This window comes from Melanotaenia boesemani, chromosome 4 (genome assembly GCF_017639745.1).
Source record: "Melanotaenia boesemani isolate fMelBoe1 chromosome 4, fMelBoe1.pri, whole genome shotgun sequence".
NCBI lineage: Eukaryota > Metazoa > Chordata > Actinopteri > Atheriniformes > Melanotaeniidae > Melanotaenia > Melanotaenia boesemani.
In genome coordinates, this window is record NC_055685.1 from 30,800,538 (window position 1) to 30,822,621 (window position 22,084).

Below are 22,084 nucleotides of genomic sequence, written 5' to 3' on the forward strand. Positions count from 1 at the left end.
GTCCTTGCCAATGTGTTAACACACCTGGATGCTGCAGAGCAGCAAACTTCCTAAACGTTTATGGTTTTATAGAGGCGCTCACACTGATAATGATAATCAATTAATCAAGGGCATTTGCAGCACCTGCTACTGACTCATAGTTCTTGTGAATGACTGCTTAAGTCTTTTCATTATGCTACTGCTAATCTGAGGTTGCACTTATCTGAGTTTTACACCTTATAAGAAGAAGATTTTTCTTATTTTTCCCTAAATAAAAAATCTTGGAAGTGAAATAGTGTGTACTACTTTCTTCTCACTTTTCTATATTTTATTTACTTTAGCACAGCATGAGAATTGTGTAGTATGTCTTTTAATGTACTTTAACCTTTTAATTTTGTTTAGTGTATTTTAGTCTTTTGATTTCCTTTACCTGTACTTTAGTCTTTTAGTGTATTTTAGTTAACTATATTGTAGTGTTCTACTTTTTAAGTCTTTAATATATTTTGATGTGCAGAATCTCGGGCTGTGTGTGGAATGCCTGTGTTTCTAGATGTACAGCTCATTAGCAACCATGTTTGTTTTTTATGTGCCATATAAATAAAGTTCTTCTACTTAAGGGACCAAAACCTGGGCAGTCAGCTCTACATGCCAAGAGAAAGCTTAGGGATAAAAAAAAATGAACTGATGTAAGAAACACTTTTTTGTGTCATTAAAATATTTCAGAATTGTGTTTCTTAGTATCCAACATTTTAACCTCTTTAGTCCTCCAGAAATCTGTGATGAGAACATAGTAACTTTATTTACAGATATATTTGTCGTGTTGGTGAATACTGTGCAGTAATTTCGTGCAGGACGTATAATATGCTCTGAGACAGGGTTCTGTCTGCCTCTTAACATGAGGTGCACTTGTTTTGGATTTTGATTCGCCAAGGAGGCTGCGGACGCCCCGCCCCCCAGTTAGCTGCCGCCCCTGATTGGCCATACCCGTCGCCTGTCTTGGGGACATCAAGAGAAGCACGAGCTGGCCCGCTGGCCTGCGCTCGCGAGTCATCAGTGTCGTACACGTAGTGAGAACGAGCAGGTCCCGATGCACAAGTCACGGCAACCCTGGGCGGAGATGAAGGCGGACTCCGACTGGCTCTGATTTTTAACAGCCCTTTTCATTCAGGAGGTTGCTTGCCAATGTTTATCAATATGGCAGATCCGTTATCCCAGGCACCAACTGCTACAAAAATGGCGTCACTAAACCGGGTCCGAGCTTTAGCGATGATTTTCTTAACTGTCAGTGGCTGTTGTGTCACCCCGACCAGTGGCAAGGAAGGGTCCGAGGAGACCGTCATCATCGGACTCCGACTGGAGGACACGGACGACATTTCCTTCATGGATAAGGGCTACCTGCGCGTGAGCGAGAGGTCTCGTGTTAAATTAAGGGTGTACGGGCAGAACATCAACAACGAGACCTGGTCCAAAATTGCTTTTACGGAACATGAGCGGAGCCGGTCTGTAGGAAGCTTTGACAGCTCCTCAGGGGATAACCAGAGCCAGGAGGACTCGTCCGGCTCGTATCCCTGCGGAATTAGGACTTCGGATATAATTATATTACCCAACATCATTCTAAATCGAAAAACATCCGGAATAGTAGAAATTGAGGTCAAACCTCTGCGAAAGACAGAAAGGAGTAAAGCGTATTACCTTTGCATCGCCACCTCCACACCGGCGGTGGCGGGGATGCACGACCCGTGGACGGAGAACACCTGGATCTACCACGACGGGGATGACACCAAAGTGATAGTAGTAGAGGAGAAAAAGTTTCTGCTGCCTTTCTGGCTCCAGGTCATCTTTATCTCCATGTTGCTTTGCCTCTCCGGAATGTTCAGCGGCTTGAACCTGGGGCTCATGGCTCTGGACCCCATGGAGCTCCAGATAGTCCAGAACTGCGGCACGGAAAGGGAGAAGAATTACGCCAAAAAAATAGAGCCAGTCAGAAGCCAAGGGAATTACTTACTCTGCTCGCTCCTGCTCGGGAACGTGCTGGTGAACACCACGCTGACCATCCTGCTGGATGACATCGCCGGGTCCGGGTTAATCGCGGTGGTCATGTCAACCATCGGGATTGTCATTTTTGGAGAAATTGTGCCACAAGCCATCTGCTCCAGACACGGCCTCGCTGTGGGCGCTAACACCATCTTCCTCACCAAGTTCTTCATGCTGCTCACCTTCCCTGCTTCCTACCCGGTGAGTAAGCTCCTGGACTACCTGCTTGGGCAGGAGATTGGAACCGTGTACAACCGGGAGAAACTCCTGGAGATGCTGCGAGTCACGGACCCTTACAATGACCTGGTGAAGGAGGAGCTGAACATCATCCAGGGCGCGCTGGAGCTCAGGACTAAGACAGTGGAGGACGTTATGACGCCGCTCAGAGATTGCTTTATGATCCCCGGGGATGCAACCCTGGACTTCAACACTATGTCAGAAATAATGAAGAGCGGCTACACGCGCATCCCGGTGTTTGAGGGCGAGAGGTCCAACATAGTGGATCTGCTCTTTGTTAAAGACCTGGCCTTTGTTGACCCGGATGACTGCACGCCGCTCAAAACCATCACAAAGTTTTACAGCCATCCGCTGCATTTTGTGTTTAATGACACCAAGCTGGATGCGATGCTGGAGGAGTTTAAAAAAGGTGAGACGCTTCTCTTTCATCTGAAAGTGTTTATCAGACTGCTCGTTCACCTGCTCCTTGTGTAAGGACAGGTAAAATAGTTAATGACTCAGAGAACCTCTGCTTGACCTGTCATTCTGCATTTAACTCCTGGGGTACATCTGCAGGTTAAAAACCTGATTTTCAAGAATTAATTGAAGAGAATGTTTTTTTTAACTTCTCTTCAAGATTATACAAAAAAAAGCTCGTATTGAAGGAGGGAAAATAAAGAAACGTGGATTTCTGCCTCCCAGGGCCCTGAATCATCATCAGGAGTCAGATGCAGCTGCCATGGTCACTTCCTGTACAGAGGGAGAAGGAGGTGTTCTTATCAGTCCCCATCACTTCCATTCAGTGTTAATGTTCACACACTCTTTTTCACTCTTTCCTCTTCCTTTCATCTCTCCCTCCCGTTGATTTGTAAGCATCAGGACATGTGGGAATGGTGCAACGACTGTGCTGAGGTTATCAGGTGGGGGCATCTTGTTTGAGAACCTGTTTAAATCCGTCTCTACCTCTCTTGTGCTTGCATCTGAGTGATGGTGGTGATAACTCCTTTAGTCCAGACCTGGAATGCAGTTGTGTGGATAATGTATAACAAACTCACACCCTTAAGCCCCGAAGTGGGTTCTTATGTGCATGTCAATTAAGAAAGACGTTTACCTCACCCAAATTTATCTCATCACCCTCTTTGTAGTTGCATCTGACTTGAGTTATTCCAGTAGCTTTTTCTTTATGTACAAATATGTAGCTATAGGAGGAATACACCTGTCAGCAACTGATTTTTTTTTATCAATATTAAACATGTAAAATAAAAATAAAAAAAGGATGATGGATGCTTTGCGTGCTCATTAGAGTAATCACTTTGCTTTAAGAGGATTAATTGGGAGGAAAAACAGAGCAAATCATTCAGCTCCATTACCAGAAATTAGGTCCATGCCAAATTAGCATTATGTAATATACTATTTGGGAATGTGGTGGTGGTGGTGTTTGTTTTCATCCCCGCTGACTAGTTGCAGATATGCAGCCGCTAAGTAAACACAGGAAGTGGACTGTCTGATGTTATATTATTGGAGTACTATTATTACCACATGTCTCCAGAAATATCTCCTCCTTACATATGTGATTTTGAACATCTGATATGAGTATATTCTGTGTAACAATGCTGCACTGGATTTTTTATTTATATCTTTTAATTTGTGTAACTGTGTGTTTATGTGTGTTGGCATGCAAATTGAAAAGAGAAAGTTTTATCTTAAAGGAGAGCATTCATGGAGAGCTGCATAGTAATGATTAATTACCCAGCATGGCTGAAACCTTTTGTTTCGATACTCAGAATATAAATCTGTATGCACTCACTGACTGTGCCGACGCAGGATAAGGAAAAATAAAAATTTTGTCAAAATTAAGTCTTTTTATGCTTACAAACCATGCTCAATAAGCACACATTAAAGCATGTATGTCAACCAGAATGGTGCTTAAAAGTGCCTGAGTTCTCCAGAATGCTCTATAAAAAGAATCTGCAGAAATATGACTCAAAACTCAGATTTTACATGAATCTTAAAATTAGATCAGAACTCAGATGGCCGTTTATAAAATGCAAAATTATATATTTGTGCTGTGGGAACTGCCACTAAACATTAGCACCAAGTTTTGTTCAGCCCCACACATCCATTTGGAGGGATCCATTCACCCACAGATAGAACAGCTTTAACCCCTTCATGCCTTTTGGTGCAAATTTGAAACAAACCATTTTTTGCCTTTGAAAAGAATAATTTTTTATATAATTAATTTATTTGGTTTCATTTACTGATATATATATATATATATATATATATATATATATATATATATAAATATTTATTTTATTGTTTATTATTTTGTTTAATTTATTTATTGTTAATAATTTATTGAATATATCATTTTAGTTTAGTTTATTCCAGTCTTTTTTACTTTTGTTATTTTTAGCCAGATTTTTCTTGTAATTATTTTGTTTTCAAATCATTTAAATAAATTCTGCTGTGTAGGAATTAAACCTGGGATGTTTTGATTTTCTGGCATGAACTTTTGGTTGCAGGCTTTTTCTCTGCATTTCTATTAGAAGAAATTTAGAACTGTCACCTGGTTCTTTCAGCACATTAAGGAAACGGTGTGTTGTATGGCACATGCTCTGTTGAGGGTCAGCAAATTACTTTAGAGTTTTCTGCTATAATTCAAAATTCATTGATAAACCCAAACTATGATACTCCCACCTCCATGTTTCACAGATGGGACAGGATTTTTTATTATTATTTTTTATGTTTAAAGAAGCACTTTTTTCCCAGAAAGTTATAGTTTGTTGTCATTCACTGTCAAACAAATAATGGATGGAGCTCAAACTCTTAAGCAGTGATGGTCTTTAACCTTATCTTGTCTGATGAGCATCAACAACTCATAAATTGAATTTGATCAGCCACTATAAGCTTCCAGTAACAGGTTTTGTAAAGCTCAGACAGAGCTCTCTACTTATATAGTGTTGGAGCAACAACCCAACCTAGATTATCATCCCAGTCTTTGAAAACATCTGACCCTAATTTCGTCTTTACATTAACTCCCGGTCCCACAGGTTAACATACCCGTGTCACTCACAGATTCTTAATCCCAGATTAAATTAAATGGCCAATGTTTTTGTCTCTTCTGCTTACTGAGGTATTTTTCAGACTTGTGTTGCAATCCCGTGATGTTTCAGAGCTCAGGCAGGATCCAGACATTTTCTTTGTCTTAATTCTTTCCTTTCATATATACACTATTATTATACATGTTTATAGCTCCTATAGCTGCCGCCCTTCATCTGTGCTTTTGTGCTGTTTCGGGTTATTTTGTTTTTGACACTTAGATTTATTGTTCAGCACTTTGGTCAGCTGTTATGTTTTAGTGCTTTAGAAATATACAGACAACCTTTAAGCATCCCTGTGTGTCTGCTTCAATGAGAGCTTTGCCCGGACACTCTAAACACTGAATTGCCTTTAGCTCATGAGCTAAGATGAAGTGTGTTGCATAGAAAAAATCCTTTGATTATCCAATGTTTGTATTCTTGGTGGGAATACATGACTTCTTTAGAAAGATTACTACACACAAGTTCATTTTACACTAATAATCAAAATATGATTTTATTTTTTCTGGAACATTGGCATTCATATTGCAGCATTCAAACACTCACTAGCTATAAATGAGCTCAGGTGATGACAGACCCAAACTCTGATACTACCACCACCATCTTTTACAAATGGGACAGGTTGTTAAAAGCAGCACTTTTTCCTTTCTCCACACATTTCACCCAAAAGTTCCAGTTTGGTGTCATCCACTGTAAAACAATTCACTGGTGGACTCCAAATTTAAATGATAAAAATATTGATCTATATTAACCACTAGAGACTTTGGTTAGTAAAAAATACACTCAGTATTATTACTGTTATCAGCTGTAATAACCCTGACACACCTTTAAACGCTTACCTGGGTGCTTGATGGAATTGTGCATTTATTTTGGCCATTTAATGCAAACAAAATGTTCATTTGCAACATTATTTTTGCACATATGTCTATGAGGATGCCAAAACTTTAAAGTAGCAGTCATTTTAACAGTTTAGTGACATGAGGCGCTAGATTGCAACCAGCTTAATCCCTTTCACCCTTTCTATAGCTGCTAAAAACATTATTTTATTTTCCCTTGGGCATAAAATCTCAAAAGAAGTTAGTTTGCAAATAAATAATCCAACATGATTACATAATTTCTACTAAATGATTCCCATTTGAACAACTAAGTTCTGCCACCATTTCCACTTGGGAGCAGTCACAAAGTTATGTGTTGCTACTTTACAATACAGTACTATAACGTTTCTATCTGTTATTCATCCCACTAAAAGACCAACACAAACACAGAATCCTCACATCATTTTATCAGCATACTTGAATCCTGCTGTCTCGGTTCGGCTCTGATGTTCAGCGGCTGTGTCCGAGTGTTCCTGTGGCTGGCGGTGCACCAGAGGGAATTCGCCTTCAGCCTCTCATGGAAGTCATAAGCAACTGTTGTAGGGATCAAAGTTTCCAGTCAATCTGGCTCTGTTCACAGCACACGCTCGGTTCAAAGTGCTTTGTATTCTAAGTCATTGTTAATTAATTTGATGCCACTTGCAGAGCTGCATAGTTGTCTGGAGACTATTACAAAAAAAAAAAAAAAAAATAAAAAAAGAACCAACATGCCTCTTATTTCAGACTGTTACTTTGCATTGGATTAAATTTTTTACTAATTACTTTCTCTTGGCAGTTTCTGGTGATGATTTTAGTTAAATACCTAAAATAATACACTATAATGCTCATTTTATCATCACTCTTAACAAGCCATTTTAATGTAAAATTGTACCTTTTTAATTACAGTCAACATACATACATTATTATTTCAAGACAGCCTCAGTTGTCAGATTATGAGACTAAAATGATATTAAATGAGTGTATCAATAGATATGGCACTATAAAGGCCAACCAGAAGAAGAAAGCACAATTTATTACTAACAGTGCTTGTAGAAATAACACACAGATAAACAGTGACCAAGCACTTTCTTATCTGCATGTCATTCTCTCAAGTCTTGGCTTTCAGGAGAAAAAAATATTGGCATTGAAACACACACACGACAGAAACTATTTTTATATTTACACTTTTTCCAGGTGTTATTTATTCATTTTTTTATTTAGCTACTTACAATTTTTAAGCTACTATTTACCTACTGTCCACACAAAACCAACGCTAACTCAGCTCATTTTTGGTATCATCATGATTTAAAACATCTTTTTGGATTTATTCCAGCCATATAGGACCATTATCTTTGTTCTTTTCAGACAGACATAGAAGTTACTGCTCACTTGTTGATATTTGGCTGCTCTTGATTGGAACTGTTGTCAATCTAAACTTATTGGCCGGAAGTTTGATATATATATTTTTTTGTATTTTTTATTAAGTTTACTTTTTTTTTTTTAGCAAATTAAAAGAAAATAAAGGTAAAAAAGACAAAAAAAAGCAAACAAAGCAAAACAGGGAATTGCAATAAATGAAATTGAAGTTCCATACTTAATAGCAAAGAACCAAAAGCAAACTGCTCATAATCAAAATTTCCTGACATTTCTCTTAAATACTTCTGTGCAGAAAGAAAGTAGGCAGAATTAAAAACTTTTGAAGGCCTACCCCCTTTTGCTATTTTTATGTTTGTATGTTAGAAGAGTGTTGTTATAAATTAATATTCAATGCATCACATGAAAGTCTGCCAATATAAAACCTAAATAAATATTCTTGAACATAAATAATCCCTTTAAACCATATTTGCTTTTCCTTTTCTGAAACAAACCCTGGATTCTGGGAGGTACTTGTAATGAGTTACATTGTGGATGAACTGTTCTGTTTTAATCCACGGGTGGCGTGGCTCAGTGGGTAGATTGGTCGTCTTGTAGCCTGAGGGTTGGCGGTTTAATCCTTGGCATGTCGAGCTCATCTTGAGTTGTCCCTGAGCAAGACATTGAACCCCAATCTGCTCCTGATGGGTTGTGGTTGAGCGCCTTGCATGGCAGCTTCCGCCATCAGTGTGTGAATGGGTGTGTGAATGGGTGCATGTGATGTATAATGTAAAGCGCTTTGAGTATCATTCCGGGTACAGAAAAGGGCTATATAAATACAGACCATTTACCATTTTACCATTTCTGTTTTAAGGTCAGCTAGATCTTTGAATTTAAGTGCTTTCGGATTAATGAAGAGTTGGTTGGTTGTCTTAACTTTATTTCTAAATGATGTAAAGAATTATGACAAAGTGGGTGGGTTTGTAACTGTTCACCACTTGTCCCTTATATTTTATATTATTCCATATTTGTTTAAACTTTACCTTTTCCTTTTCGGTTGTCATGTAACCTTGCTCACTTACTATCCTGGGTTGTTTGTGTTGGTATTGTGTCATTATGCTCATATTAATATTGCTCTTTGTTTGGACCCACCTTGCAGGATAGGTGTTTGGGAGTGGCCAACCCAGCACTTCCTAACTACAGGTGTGGTTGATTTTACAGATTAGATTATTGGGTAAAACCAAGTGGAAGGTTTTCTTTTATTTGTATGTCTGATTTATTTTGAATTAATGTCTTAAAACTGATATTCTTTTCTTGTAGGTAGGGTTTGTTTGAGTTTGATTAGTTTATTAATGTCTGTGTAAAATAAGGTTTATGGGTATATACTGTAGATATCGGGTGTGTTTTCAGTTGTGTATATAAGTAGTGGTGAGGAGCTTGCGAGGGAAAGAAAAGAGACATGTTGATAGTTTTCAATGACCTCCATGAGAAGTTTCAGTCTGGTTTTAAGTCATGTCACAGCACTGAAACAGGCTTTCTCCGGGTTTATAATGATTTGCTTTTAACTGTTGATTCTGGAGCCTCTGCTGTTTTAATTCTTCTTGATCTCACTGCTACTTTCAATACGGTGGATCATGAAATTGTTTTACTACATTTGCAACGGTCTGTTGGAGTTAATAGCACAGTACTCAAATGGTTTGAGTCCTATTTGAGAAATAGAAGTTTTTTTGTACTTCTTGGGCAGTTCTCGTCCTCAGAGGCCTCACTTAATTCCGGGAAACCTCAAGGCTCCATTCTAGGCCCTATGTTATTTTCACTTTATTTATTTTTTTAAAAAACATAATGTGTCTTTTCATTGTTATGCAGACGACATTCAGATTTATTTGTCTTCAAAATCTGCTGAAAATCAATGCATAGAGAATTTGCAGAATTGCTTGCGGGACATTAAAACATGGATGGAGATTAATTTTCTCTGCATAAATGAAAATAAAAGAGATCATTACTGTTGGGAAAACTGACCTGCTGGCAGGATGCAACAGTACTGTTGGCTCTCTGGACTCTTTTACCTGCCCTTTTATTAAAAATCTTCAGGTTGTTTTTATTTTAAATTTAAATTTGACAGGCATGACACACAAGCTGCTTATGTAGCCATGGACACTGAAGAGAGAATGGATTATGAAAAGGTGAAAGGTGCTGTGCTTGAAAAATTTGAGTTAAGTGCAGACTTATCTTGTGAGGTTCTGGGCCACAACCGTGAAGGATGATGAGGCCCCCAAAGAGTTGCAGACATGTCTAAAGGATCTGTATGAGAAGCAGAAAGAGAAAACAAAGGAGCAAATCGGAGATGTCATTGTGATGGAGCAGTTCATGAGATGCCTCAGTCCTGATCTTCGCACATGGGTTAAAGACCAGAACCCCACTTCTTCAAAGTAAGCTGCTGAGATGGCAGAAGCTTTCCTGGCAGCACGGCGTGCACACAAAGGTTTCCCTAGCCCACGATCTAGGCCTGAGGGTGGTAATGGGCACAAGTTTAGAAATTCAAAGTCAGGCTTATCAACCAGGGGCAGCAGCTGGGTTCAGGGGTTTAAACACAGAGGGACCTTGGTGTGTCAATCATGTGGTCAAGTAGGACATTTTAAAGCAGATTGTTCTGGCCAACTTGGATAATATTTGCATGTCCTTTTCACCAGAGTGTTCAAATTTCCATCATGGTGAGTTTGATATGTTCATACCCCTTAGTGAGCAGGAGCGCACTACTTGTGTATTTATTGATGGAAGGAAAAGAGGAGGCGTGTGACAGGTTTCCACATTGATATTTTCTGGAGTGTACTATGGACACAGGATGGAAAATAAAAAGTTCACCTTAAAGATGTTCATGGACTGCTGAGTTTGCCTTCTTCCTTTGACCATCTTAGCCAGACTACTTTACAAGAATAAATACAACATTTTGTGAACTTTCTGGATGGGTTATAAATGCCTAGAAAATTAATGTAGATCACCTAAAGGGTAGGCAATCCATCACAACTTACTCCACAGAGTTTAACAATACTGTTCTGGAGATATTGTTGACCATTTAAGCTATAGAACTTGGGGGTGCCAATGATCCAGTGGTTTTAAAAGGTTAAGGTTTATAACTCAAAATGACACAGAAGTTGTTTTTTTCCTCTAAAGATAATATTTTTTTAAATTATGCTTATCTATGTCTTAATATATTATGTTATTATATTATTATATTATACTTTTACCCAACTTATGACGGGCCCTCCAGGCGAGGCCTTAGTCAGATTCACGCAAGAGTCTTTTAATGCAGACAGACACCCCTGTGGAAACTTCTGGCCCCCTCATTAATTGCTCTTTGCGACTGCAACAATTACTGTCATCCAGGAACTGTTTGTCAAGCTGCAGGTTTACCGGTTAATGAGTGGGTCAGTGTGTGCCATCTGGGACCAAACCAAGCAGCTGAGTCAAAAACAAGAATTTGGCTGCCCTCCTGACGTTGAGTTATGCGCGATATTCCTGAGAGTCAGAGTTACTCAATCAGTTGTGAGAAGTGGAATGGGATGGAGCGCTGGCATGGGAGCTCAAATCAGGCTGTGCAGAGGTATTCGTCTCCACATCAGACCACATCAGTGTTGAATGATTTAGTTATTCTGCTTCTTTCCAGTGTGAAGTGCTACCTTATACGGAACCTCTGCTTCTTACCCATGGGTATATATTTTATTTTTACTGTTTGAAAGTGGAGTCTCTGGTGTAACAGAGTGTGTATGAGACCTGGCACGTCTTGAACTACTTCCCTGATTGCTGCAATATAGGCCAATCTATGCTTAATTCAGATTCAGCAGCCTTCACGGCCTCTATGTGCAGCACTTTGTCTTAAAGTGAAACCCCTTTTTTTCTTTCTTTTTTGTTTGTAATTTGGTATTGTTGAAGTGCTGACCAGAGTTTTGTGTTTGGCCTTAAATGGTTTAGTTCTTTCTGGATGTTTGTATGGAGCATTTTATAGCAGATGTCTAGAAAGCGTGTTGGAATGTTTGCCTGGTAACCCTTGAGTGCTAACGCTGCAACAAGTGCTGGGATTAAATGGCATCGTGTTGGTAAGAACACTTAATGTTTCCTGATGAGGGACACCCCTTTGAACTCAGCAAGACTTCTTCACCCAGCCATTTGCTTTATCAAAACTAATTACGCTGAATCAGAGGTTGTGTGCATTTGGGTATACTTGGTGTTGCAGGGGACGGCATTAGTGGGAGATTTTCTTCTGTGTGGAATGTAATTTCTTTCTTTAAAAAAAAAATCACTGACTTGCATGTAGAAGGTACATGCTGAACAGCATGCCGTGACAGGTTCATACACACTGTTTCACTTCATTTAAAGTCTGTTTAAATACAGTTAATTTTAAAACCACATTGGTTGTCCTTCCTGCTCATTTTGTCAGAAAAATGCAGTATTTTGCATTGTTTATGTAAACAACTATATCTTGTCTCTCCATAGTTACTACTTGTTTATTTATTTTTATTTGTCAGAGGTTTTATTTCTAAAGATGGTCCCAGGAAAGGGAGGCCAAAAAACTGAATAGAACCTGTTGTTTGGTTATAGTTTATTTGCTTACTTGAGTTCTTGTTTAAAGGCACACAAACATTTGTACATTTAAAGTCACAGATAACTATGTGTCAGCAGTTTTATTTATTGTTGTTTATTTTAAATTGTATTTTATGTACTTCGTTGTCTTGCTGGCTTTGGCCTGTTTAGGGACAAAAGATGGAAAATAGTCTTGGGTATTATCGTGCATGTTTATATGTACATATTCATCAATAGTGATTGCCCCTTTATAAATAAATAAATACAAATACAAAAGCCTCTTTTTTAAAAAGGTTTGCAGAACTTTTGCTGCTGATATCTTTTTAACCTTTTACCTGTTTTCATGCCTTGAAAATTGCATCTCCATAATGAAATAAGTTTATCTCTGCAACCACAAGTCTGTTTAAATATGTCTGGAGCCATAGTACGGGGAAATTTTAAAGGTGTATAAATTTCAGTACATGTCTTACTGGTAAAGAATAAAAGAAGATGGCACATAACACAAATGAAAAAAACGTTTCAGGCTCAGCTAAAAGAAACACCCTCAGGATGAACTTGAATATTCCTTTGGGATCTTTATCAGATCATGGTACGATATGTAAACTTTATCTCTGCAAAGGCCAACTCTGATAACATCAAGCAAAGCAAAATGAGAGTTTTTATTTCAGACAGTTCAGGTGAGGTCTCAGGTTGTAAAAGGTTCATACTCTTTGCTAGTAGAGACAGTTTTCTTTGTTTCTTAAAGTACTCTTAAAGCTTCAAAATTTAATCTTTCCTGCATAAGGGCAGTGAAAACAGGTGAAAACATCCAATATCATTTTAGAATTGATTGAATTTTCCTGTTTACATGTCAGCATTAATGTTTGCAGAAATACTATATTTATAACAGTTGTGTTTTAATGCAAAATCATGTGACAATAAGAATGGTTGTTTTTGAATTAGCCTAAAAATGAATAAATAAATTGCTGCAGATGTGCTATAAAGCCTTGGCTTTTGATGACAACTTTAGAAGAGGAGAAAGACATATGGGGATAACCAGTTGGTTGGAAATTGCAGTTATTGCTACTGAATGCTACTGCACAAACTGGGACTTAAAGTGTGATTTGATCTCTGCTAACTATTGAAAGAGAAATGGGTCTGTTTATTAAGGGTTCCTTGTCTAGCTTGTGGTCACACAAGGAGTGATAACATGGTAAAAATTCTCATAGAAATATGGTCAACCCAAGACCGGTATGCAGTGGAAGCACAAGATGTTGCTATAAGCTAGTTTTTGTTTTAGTTGTTTATCTTATTTCCTTCAGTTATTTTTGATGCAGCACCACTTCTGGCAAGGAGGGGAATAGGTTATTGAAAAGGTTCAGTTCACTTGAATAGTGTATTGTGAAAGCAAACTTGTGTCAGAAAAATGTTGTAACCCCACTGTACTGAGTTCCCAATCATACAGAGTCTAGCGGACTATTGATGCGTATGCACCTTATAGTCCCTTTTCCACCAGTGGGTCTGACTTGGGATGGTTTGATGCGGTTTGGTTCAGTAATCCCTCAGCCAACCACAGCCAACCATACCCTTACCTGGTAGGCAGGGTATGAGCTGGATAGTGTAATAGCTTCATATCTTGGTGGTGCAATGCCTTCATTGAATTATAATGAATGTGACACAGACAGAAAGGACAGGAATGGTGAACATCCAACAGTTTTGATTTTTGTTTTTTTCTTTTGATAAATCAATGGGTGCCAAGCTCAACCCTTTAGGGTAAGGTCAGAACCCCAAAGGAAGGGTCCCCAATAAGTAGGACTGGTCGGATATTCTGCTCCATCTGGATGGATGGATGGATGAATGGATGGATGGATGGATGGATGGATGGATGAATGGATGGATGGATGGATGGATGGATGGATGGATGGATGGATGGATGGATGGATTTGACTCTTTCTAAATATGCCAGTCTTTGGGAACAATAAAGAAACATGAGCAATAGTTATTGTGGTAAAAGTCATCTGTATGTACATCTGAATTACAGGAAAGACCTGTCCACAACGTCCAACTTAACAGAAATGCAGAGTTGATTGGCTGGTTCGGTGGCCACTCCCCAGCCATGAGCTGTAGCTTATCGACACAACTGGTCCAGGTTTGGGTCTGGCCTAGGACCCTTGAATGCATGACATGCCCCTACTTGGTCAGCTCCAGTGGCCTGATTAATCTCTGCCTTGTATTCCCCATCTGGTCGGCTTAAATTTAAGATTCAAGAAAATGTTTAATTGAAATGAAAATGAGCTAATTTTGGAGTCAAAGATGAGAAATTTACAACCTTTATCGCTCTAGTGAGACCCAGTAGTAATAGTAGCAAAAAAAAAAAAAAAAAAACAAACAAACAAACAATCGGTGCTGTTTAGCTTAATGGTGTAAAGCATTAAATTTGTGAGCACACGTCGTAATTACGGAGTTACTTTTGTTTTTCTCTGTTTAAATGTTTGCAGTGATGGATATTTAGTGCATAGCAGCTCTTCCCTGAAGTTTCCAATCTTGACGAGTAAAAACACTTCTGATGTTTTAGATATTGACTGGATTGAACTTTTGAGTGTGCTGTGTTACAGGACTGGCTTTTAAATTGCCCTACATTCTTCAGATTCTGGTACAACATGGAGTAGGCTTTTAAAACCCGATTAGTCAAACGGTTGAGGAGTGTGAATCAAGACACGTTGCATTCCCAAAGTCTGTCTGATCTGGCATTAATTCTTTCCTCTGCATATACGTACTCTTTGCATTTACCTCAAAACACCTGCAGAGTGTAGCTACAGTGAGCCTGGTTTGCATGTAGTCTAACTTGTATTAATGCAAGTTTTGCCATTATGCACCGCTGCCCTGCTACTCCTGCTTTGTCATCCACCAAACAAACAACTTTGTTGGTATCAGCTTGCTATATTTTGTATTAGCTGGAACATACTTTACCCTCCAAATTAGCCCCACTTGATAAACCCATGTGCAAACTTCCAAAGGTACAAGAAAAGAAATCACAAGAAGCTCCTTGATGCCTTGAAAATGTGATCATACAAAATATCACTTTGAAGAGCAAAGTAGCTGCTTTTCCTTTTTATTCCTCATTTTTATTGGAAGCCTTTTGATCTAAACCTCTATGACCTGACCCCTCCTTCTGTATGCAGGTTTCTTTCTATGTAATCCTTATAAATCAATAGACTGCTTATAGTAGAGTGACAATGCAGTCCGTTAGGAATAAATCCCACATTGTGCCAAGGAGGCAAGTCATCCATTGTAGGAAGTATAGTGGTATTACTGTATTTCTTTTGCTCAGAATTTATTCCTCAGAGGCTGAAACAGTGATGCATTGTCTCAAGTGGTGAAATAACTACATTGAGCACATTTCAAATCCCGCTGTTTTTTTTTCTTGTTTTTTTTTCATTAACACTGCACTGCTGTTGGCTCACATCTTTTCCTCCTAATAGCACATCCACAGACTCATTAGTGACTCGCATCTGGAAGCGTCTGATGATGGCCGCTCTCGGAGAACGGCTTTTATCATGTATTTTGTTGTGCGTGTGTTGTGCGTAGTTAAGGAGCCGAGTCTGCCTCCAGCACATGTTGCCTAGGACCTGTCGCCATGCACTACTGAGGAAAATTTGTTGTTACGCAATCCAGAATGCAAACACCCCCACGTTGCTTTTAATAAGCTGTTTCCCAAAACAGAGATCACACCAGACTGTGTTTTTCCTTTGGTTAACAGATTATTTAGACTTTATGACTGATGTGGTTGCAGAGCCATATTACCATAACAGGAGACTAAGACCTTGCGGTGTGAGCTTGTTCTGGAACAGGTTGAAATGGGTTTTTCCTTCATTTCCAATGACAAACTATTGGCCTGAGTTGAATAAAATGCCAAATCATGAATTTAGTGGCAGCTCTAATGACTTAAAAGGGAAATTAAATGAAATGATTAATGGATGTTAAGAGCATTCAGACAGGATTTAGACCAGAAGCTCGCCTTCAAAGCCAAAGTTCATGAACATTATCAAGCATGCCATCATTTTAGATTTCTTCTAGATTTTCATTATAATTTCATGTAAAAAGTAATTCATTTTGTCTCTGGCAAGAGGAAATGCTTGTTTTGTCTGTAGTTATGTCTTTAAGATATTATCATGGTCATTTGGGTGTTGTGCATTACGTCACTCATATGAAATGAACGGAAATTGCTGCTATTAGTGTCGCTGTATGATGATTATAGGAGCAGAAGAATGATGCACGGATCATGATGTTGATGGCAGAGAAGCTGAATGTGCAGATCTGTGAAGTTGTGTTTCATGTCAGGTTTGCTGTGAGCATCAGGCCTCACTGCAATGGTCTGTCCCAGCTGTTCCTTTATCGACCCAGATTATAATGAAACTAAAGACAGTTTGATCGCATCCATCTTAAAGCTCTAAGAACGTAAAGCAGCACACATGTAAAGTTAAGTGTTTCTCAAACAGATGGGAATCTTGACAACATTTGATATCCGTTTACTTGCATTTAAACTGCTGCAGAAGTACCTGAAACATGTTTTATGGTTGTTCAGGCGACTCTAAACATCACCAGGATCACATTTAGTCACCCACTCAAGATGAAAACAATGCTACCTAAGCTTTTGTGGTCGTAAACAGAGACTTAGCAGAGCCAGGCAGTGATTAACAGCCATCCTGTTGGCATGTTTTCAGTCTGATGTGCAGTAAACTCTGAATAAATTCCTTTCCAACACCCCCCCCCCCATTTAGTTCCCATTTACCCCCGACATTAATTAGATGCTGATTTGATCCAATCATTTCAAGTGCATCATTATACACGCAGGATGCTATGATCATTGGTTTTCTTGGTACGATTATTGTCAGAGAAATGTTTACGATTTTACGATTATAACAATTGTTATATGTTAATTACACAATACTATAAATGTGAAAAATTACATAAACACGACTTATTGGTCTTTAAGTTTTATTTATTTGCTGTATATCTTTTAATTCCAAAATAACATAATAATATAGAAATACAGTTAAGTAACCAAATAGTCTCATTCCTACTAAATCCCCCTCTGCTCTGTAAACAATCAATAAACACTACATATTAGGTCTGGATTTCTCTAAGACAAAACATGGAAAACGCTATATGACCTCGACCTGGACTTGGAAGGCTTCTTGCATCTTTTAACTCCCTTACTGAACATTTACTTTTATTCTGTTGTACAACGCTGGTGGTTATCCTGCAGAAGGAGAAGCATATTTCATGTATTTCTTTCATCAACTGCAACTTTTTATGTCATAAGCAAAACAAATCCCACACTTCAACCTTTATTTGGAGAGAATAACGTTTCCTCTGCCATATTTTCCCACTCTAACACGCAGCAACACGGATGTTGTGTAACTTTGTTTTTATTCCATGTACAAGTTGTGCTGATCTGCCAATATGATTTAGAAATAATCCTTAATGGATCTTTACAATTAATTGATTGTGGCATTTAATACTGCACACAATTTGTAAATGATGTAACATCCATTTTACACCTGGCATTAGCCCTTTTTAATGTATAGTGTCCACTACAGTGGACAATTATTTAACGGCTGTTTTCTAGTAAATGCATGTGTGAGGATGGGATATTTGCAGTTTAGCCACTTCAGTGGTCTTTAGTCATCAAATACACTGCCACTCACTGAAGAATAAATAAATATATTATAAACTTTCATATATACATACATTGTATATACCAAGTTTGCCCCAGTGATAAACGAATAAACAAATAAATATACAAAATATTATTTAATAAATAATTTTATTGAATAGCTAAAAAAAATAAATAAAAAGCCAAATAATATTACAAACAGAAATAAGCATCACTGAACATGTCTGTAAAAATAAAATATTTTAAAATGAAAAAAATTGCACTTCCTCCCCCAAAATTCATGCATCAGAGGGTTAAAAGGTGTCTCCACACAAAGACCTGCTGGATCCTCAGATCGTACTTACCAACTTTTTATACAAATACGAGTTAGGCTACATCACACAGCAAGATGTTGCTTATAGATCTATTGATGTTTCTGCAAAATTCTGAATAGTGACCCAAGAACTGAGCAGCACCATTTATTCACTGACCTGTTTTAGGTAAAGCTGATGTACCTCTGAGTCAACAGTGATCGACATGGCTGAATTGATGCATGCAACAGTCCCATTTAGACACTGACTCTGTTTTCACCTTTTCTGATTCTGCATAGTTTGAAGTGCAGACTAATGAGATTTCACACCGGCCAGAATAATTGAGTAAAGGTAAGCCAGGTCTACACTGGCATGGCTTCCCAAAGGAAACTGCTTTTCAACAACATTCAACATCAAGCTATGCTGACTTTAACTATTTTTTTATTTCTATATCTCATTTGAAAACATAATGACACAGTCCAGGCCTCGCAGATTCAGTGCACATTGTGCTCTTGGAAACTGCTCTTCACAGTGCTTATAGTCCATGGCAAAATTTCTGATTATCAGTAAAGCTACAGGTTAATATGTCAGTTAACTTATAGTTTCTGAATTTTTTGTATTTGCTTTTGCCTAGTTTGATTCATAACAGATGCATGTGTTTAAACACACACACACACACATAAAACATAAAGACTTAAAGGATATTCACCTGGAGTACATTAATGAATATTTTCAGCTCCATTCATCTTATATATGTGTATTTACATACTGTTACCTACTGTGTGTTTAACTTTGGCCAAAAGAGAAAGCTGTCCCATTCAGGCCATGCCTCAGAGAGGGGCAGAAAAGCCTGTAGCTTGGTCAGGCCAGTATCCAGGCTCAGTGCAGCACACTCAAGGAAGCAGAGCCACTTGCTTGTGCAGCAATCCCATCCCCCTCTTTCCACATTCCCTCTCTCCCTCTTCTCTCCATATTGTCCTCTTACCCATTTCCCCTTAGTGTTATAAATTACAAACGACACAAACCTCCAGGCCTAATGCCCTGCTATGGACGCCTTCCAAGCTGCACTTTTTGGAGAGCCAAGAGGCTGGCTTCATTGATAACACCGGGCACACTGTCCATCTCTTTATTCACTGGCAGGAGGAAAAGCCCAAGACGGGCCCTCCACAGGCCCGAAAGACACCAGCGCTTTTTTACACTCGGCTGATGGAGCCTACTTTTCAGAGACTTCACCCGTGGTAGTCTTTCATTTCAGCTGGCCGTGTGAAACGCATCAACAATGAACAGAGCAGTGAAAAGCGAAAGAGACTCAGAACTCTTCAGACGACGTCCTATGATTTAATTAATGAAGAAACTTTATGGATTTTTTTTTAAAAGTCTGCTGAGAAGTAGTCAACTGTTTGGGGGAACATTTGGAAAATTCTCACACCACTGTTTTAGTTTCTTAGAAATTTGCACCAGCCACCAGTTTGCATTTGTTAGCAAAAGCCAATGAGCCATGAAGTGTCATTCTCCAAAGGGCATGTGACCACTTCATGCCCTCACAGTGCCAAAGTGAAATTAAGGGGAAAAACTACTCTTAAACCAAACACCAAAAGCACTGATATAGACTGCGCTGATTTTAATTTTAATTTATAAATCTTGTTGGGTTTCCATACTTACTAGATTAAATAAACTTTTCACTTTGCAGATATTTTTTTCTCCTTTTTAACTTACCAAAACAATTTGTTTTAATTAAGTTGGTCATTTATATTCTGTTGTTATTATGAATGCGCCGCAAAAGTCTCACTGAGTGTTTAAAAGTGCAGCTCGTAATAAAATCAAAGGTCACTGACAGAACAATTTAGTATGTCATAAAAACGTGTTTCTATTGGTATTTAATAGCTTTATTAAAATAACTGTTATGTTTTTATTTGTTTGGAATTAGTCACTTTTATGTACTCACCGTGGCTCCACATACATGGCAGCGGCCATATTTGTGCCACCATTTTTACTACGCTGTGTCTAAATGGACAAACAACTCTGTGAGTTAAGTGAGAACCCTCTGAGCTTTAAACTGCAGTACTGGCTTTTTTTAATAGGTGTGGGAGCACCGTTTGGTATAAGTAACACCTTAGAAGGACCATAGAAGAAGACAGTAGTGCAGTCATCGCTGCACCTGAAGCCACTGTATCCACTCACAGTTGAAAACCTGTTTGTGTCTGGAAGAATTTTGGGCGCTGATGGCCACCATCCATTAACAACAGTGTTTGTCATTTCTATGTAAATCTTTACCACTAGATAATTCTTATACACTATGCTTTTGAAATACAGTGAAATACCAGATTGTTGTACTCGGCACCACTTGGAAAAACAACTCAATGTTGACCCATTTCAAACATGTTACTTGCACGAAATATGTATTATCAGAGTGTAAACAACATAATGTGTGTCAAGCTCCACCCTTTAGGATCAGATCCGTAAACTGATCCCAATAGAAGGATCCCAAAAAAGTACAATGGCTTGGATCGGATACTGTGGAGCCCTTCCCAGTTTTTGCTTGTGGAAACACAAAAAAAATGTGTATCATCCCATCTCATACCGAGCCAGAGCGCTTAGTGGAAACGGGGCTATATTGCACAAGAACATTTGATCTAAGTCTAATGAGTCTGAAAGCAGTGTTTTATATAAGCAGCTTGAATCCTCTTTTACAACATTTCTGTCATTTCTTTAAGTAGTCTTCAGAAATAGTTCTCCAGATTTCTTGAAGGACTTTCCTAAGATCTTCCTCAGATGTTGGCCGCCCTTTGTCCAGTTCCCTTTTAAGAAGATCCCACATGGTTCCAGCAATGTTGAGCCCTGTGGGCTCTGGAGAGAATTTTTCCTCTATCAGGCCACTGATTTTCAGTCCAGTTTTTGTGTCATGTGGCAAACCTCAGCCTTGTCAAATATCTTCTTGGCAGCCACCCTTTCATGAAGACCATGTTTGATGAGGCTTTGTCCAACAGTAGATGGATCAACTGAAGGTCCAGATGCATCTCTCAGGTCTTTGCAGGGCTTATGGGTTTTTTTTTTTTTCGGGACATCATTTTCAGATTCAGTTTTCCTAGAGTAGATAAAGTTTCAGGTCAGCCTTTTCTTCTTCTGTCTTTCACTTATCATCTTTCTTCATTTAAGTACAAACACAGTGCACACCATGCAGAAAGTTTTCAGCTGTTAGCGCTTTTGAGGATCTCTTTGGCGCTTGTTATTATTTTTCTCTCTGCTAGTAACACAGTCTTTAAGATGCTATTCCAAACTGGTTCTTAACTCTTTTTGTGTGCACACAACAGCTCATCCCTTGAGTTAGGAGTTTTAATGCTTAAATGACTCATAGGCCAGAGTTAAAACTCTGATAGATTGCCAGTGCTCCATAATGTAATCACTTATATTGTCAACATTTTCTTCAGAAGGGTAGAGTGTGACTCTGTGACTGTGAGTGGAATTGTGATGGATAGCTTATCCTTTAGCTTATTTACTAAAGTTTTCCAGGCTTTATATCACATCCAGAAGGTTTACAATCCAGCTGCAAAATGTAGTGTTTATCCACACCCTTTATATGCTAAATCCACAATATTTGTCACATTTTCATAATAAAAAACCATCACTATCACTACTATGTTCCTAACAGCCCTCTATTTTGACCTGGAAATTATGATGAAACCACTTCCTGTCATACTTTCTTCCAATCAGTCATGCACAGTGTTGCCAAATACTAGCTGAGTTAGAGTTGGTTTTGTAAGTATAGCAGGTAAATAGTAGCATAAATAACTGTAAAAGAGGAAAAAGTGTAAATATGTAAATAGTTTCTTTTGTGTGTTTGTTTCAATGCCAGTATTTGTTTTCTCCTGAAAGTCAGGATGTGGACAAAATGATGTGCAGATGAGAAAAGGCTTGGTCACTGCTGATCCGTGTGTTGTTTTTACAAAGTACTGTATAAATTCTGTTCATATTTGTTTTGAATGGCCATTATGCTGCTATATCTAGCAGCATAAAGGCATA

General features: G+C 38.5%; 1 protein-coding gene across 2 annotated transcripts in view; it reads left to right on the plus strand.

Annotated features, from left to right (window-relative positions):
• Nucleotides 1-1,034: 1,034 nt before the first annotated feature.
• cnnm2b (cyclin and CBS domain divalent metal cation transport mediator 2b) overlaps nucleotides 1,035-22,084 on the plus strand; it is a 74,805-nt gene continuing 53,755 nt past the window's right edge. For both annotated transcript variants that reach the window (XM_041984149.1, XM_041984150.1), the window contains exon 1: nucleotides 1,035-2,659. In XM_041984149.1, the coding sequence (XP_041840083.1) occupies nucleotides 1,162-2,659 (1,498 nt within the window). In that variant the 5' untranslated portion in view covers nucleotides 1,035-1,161. The remainder of the gene's footprint in view (nucleotides 2,660-22,084) is intronic.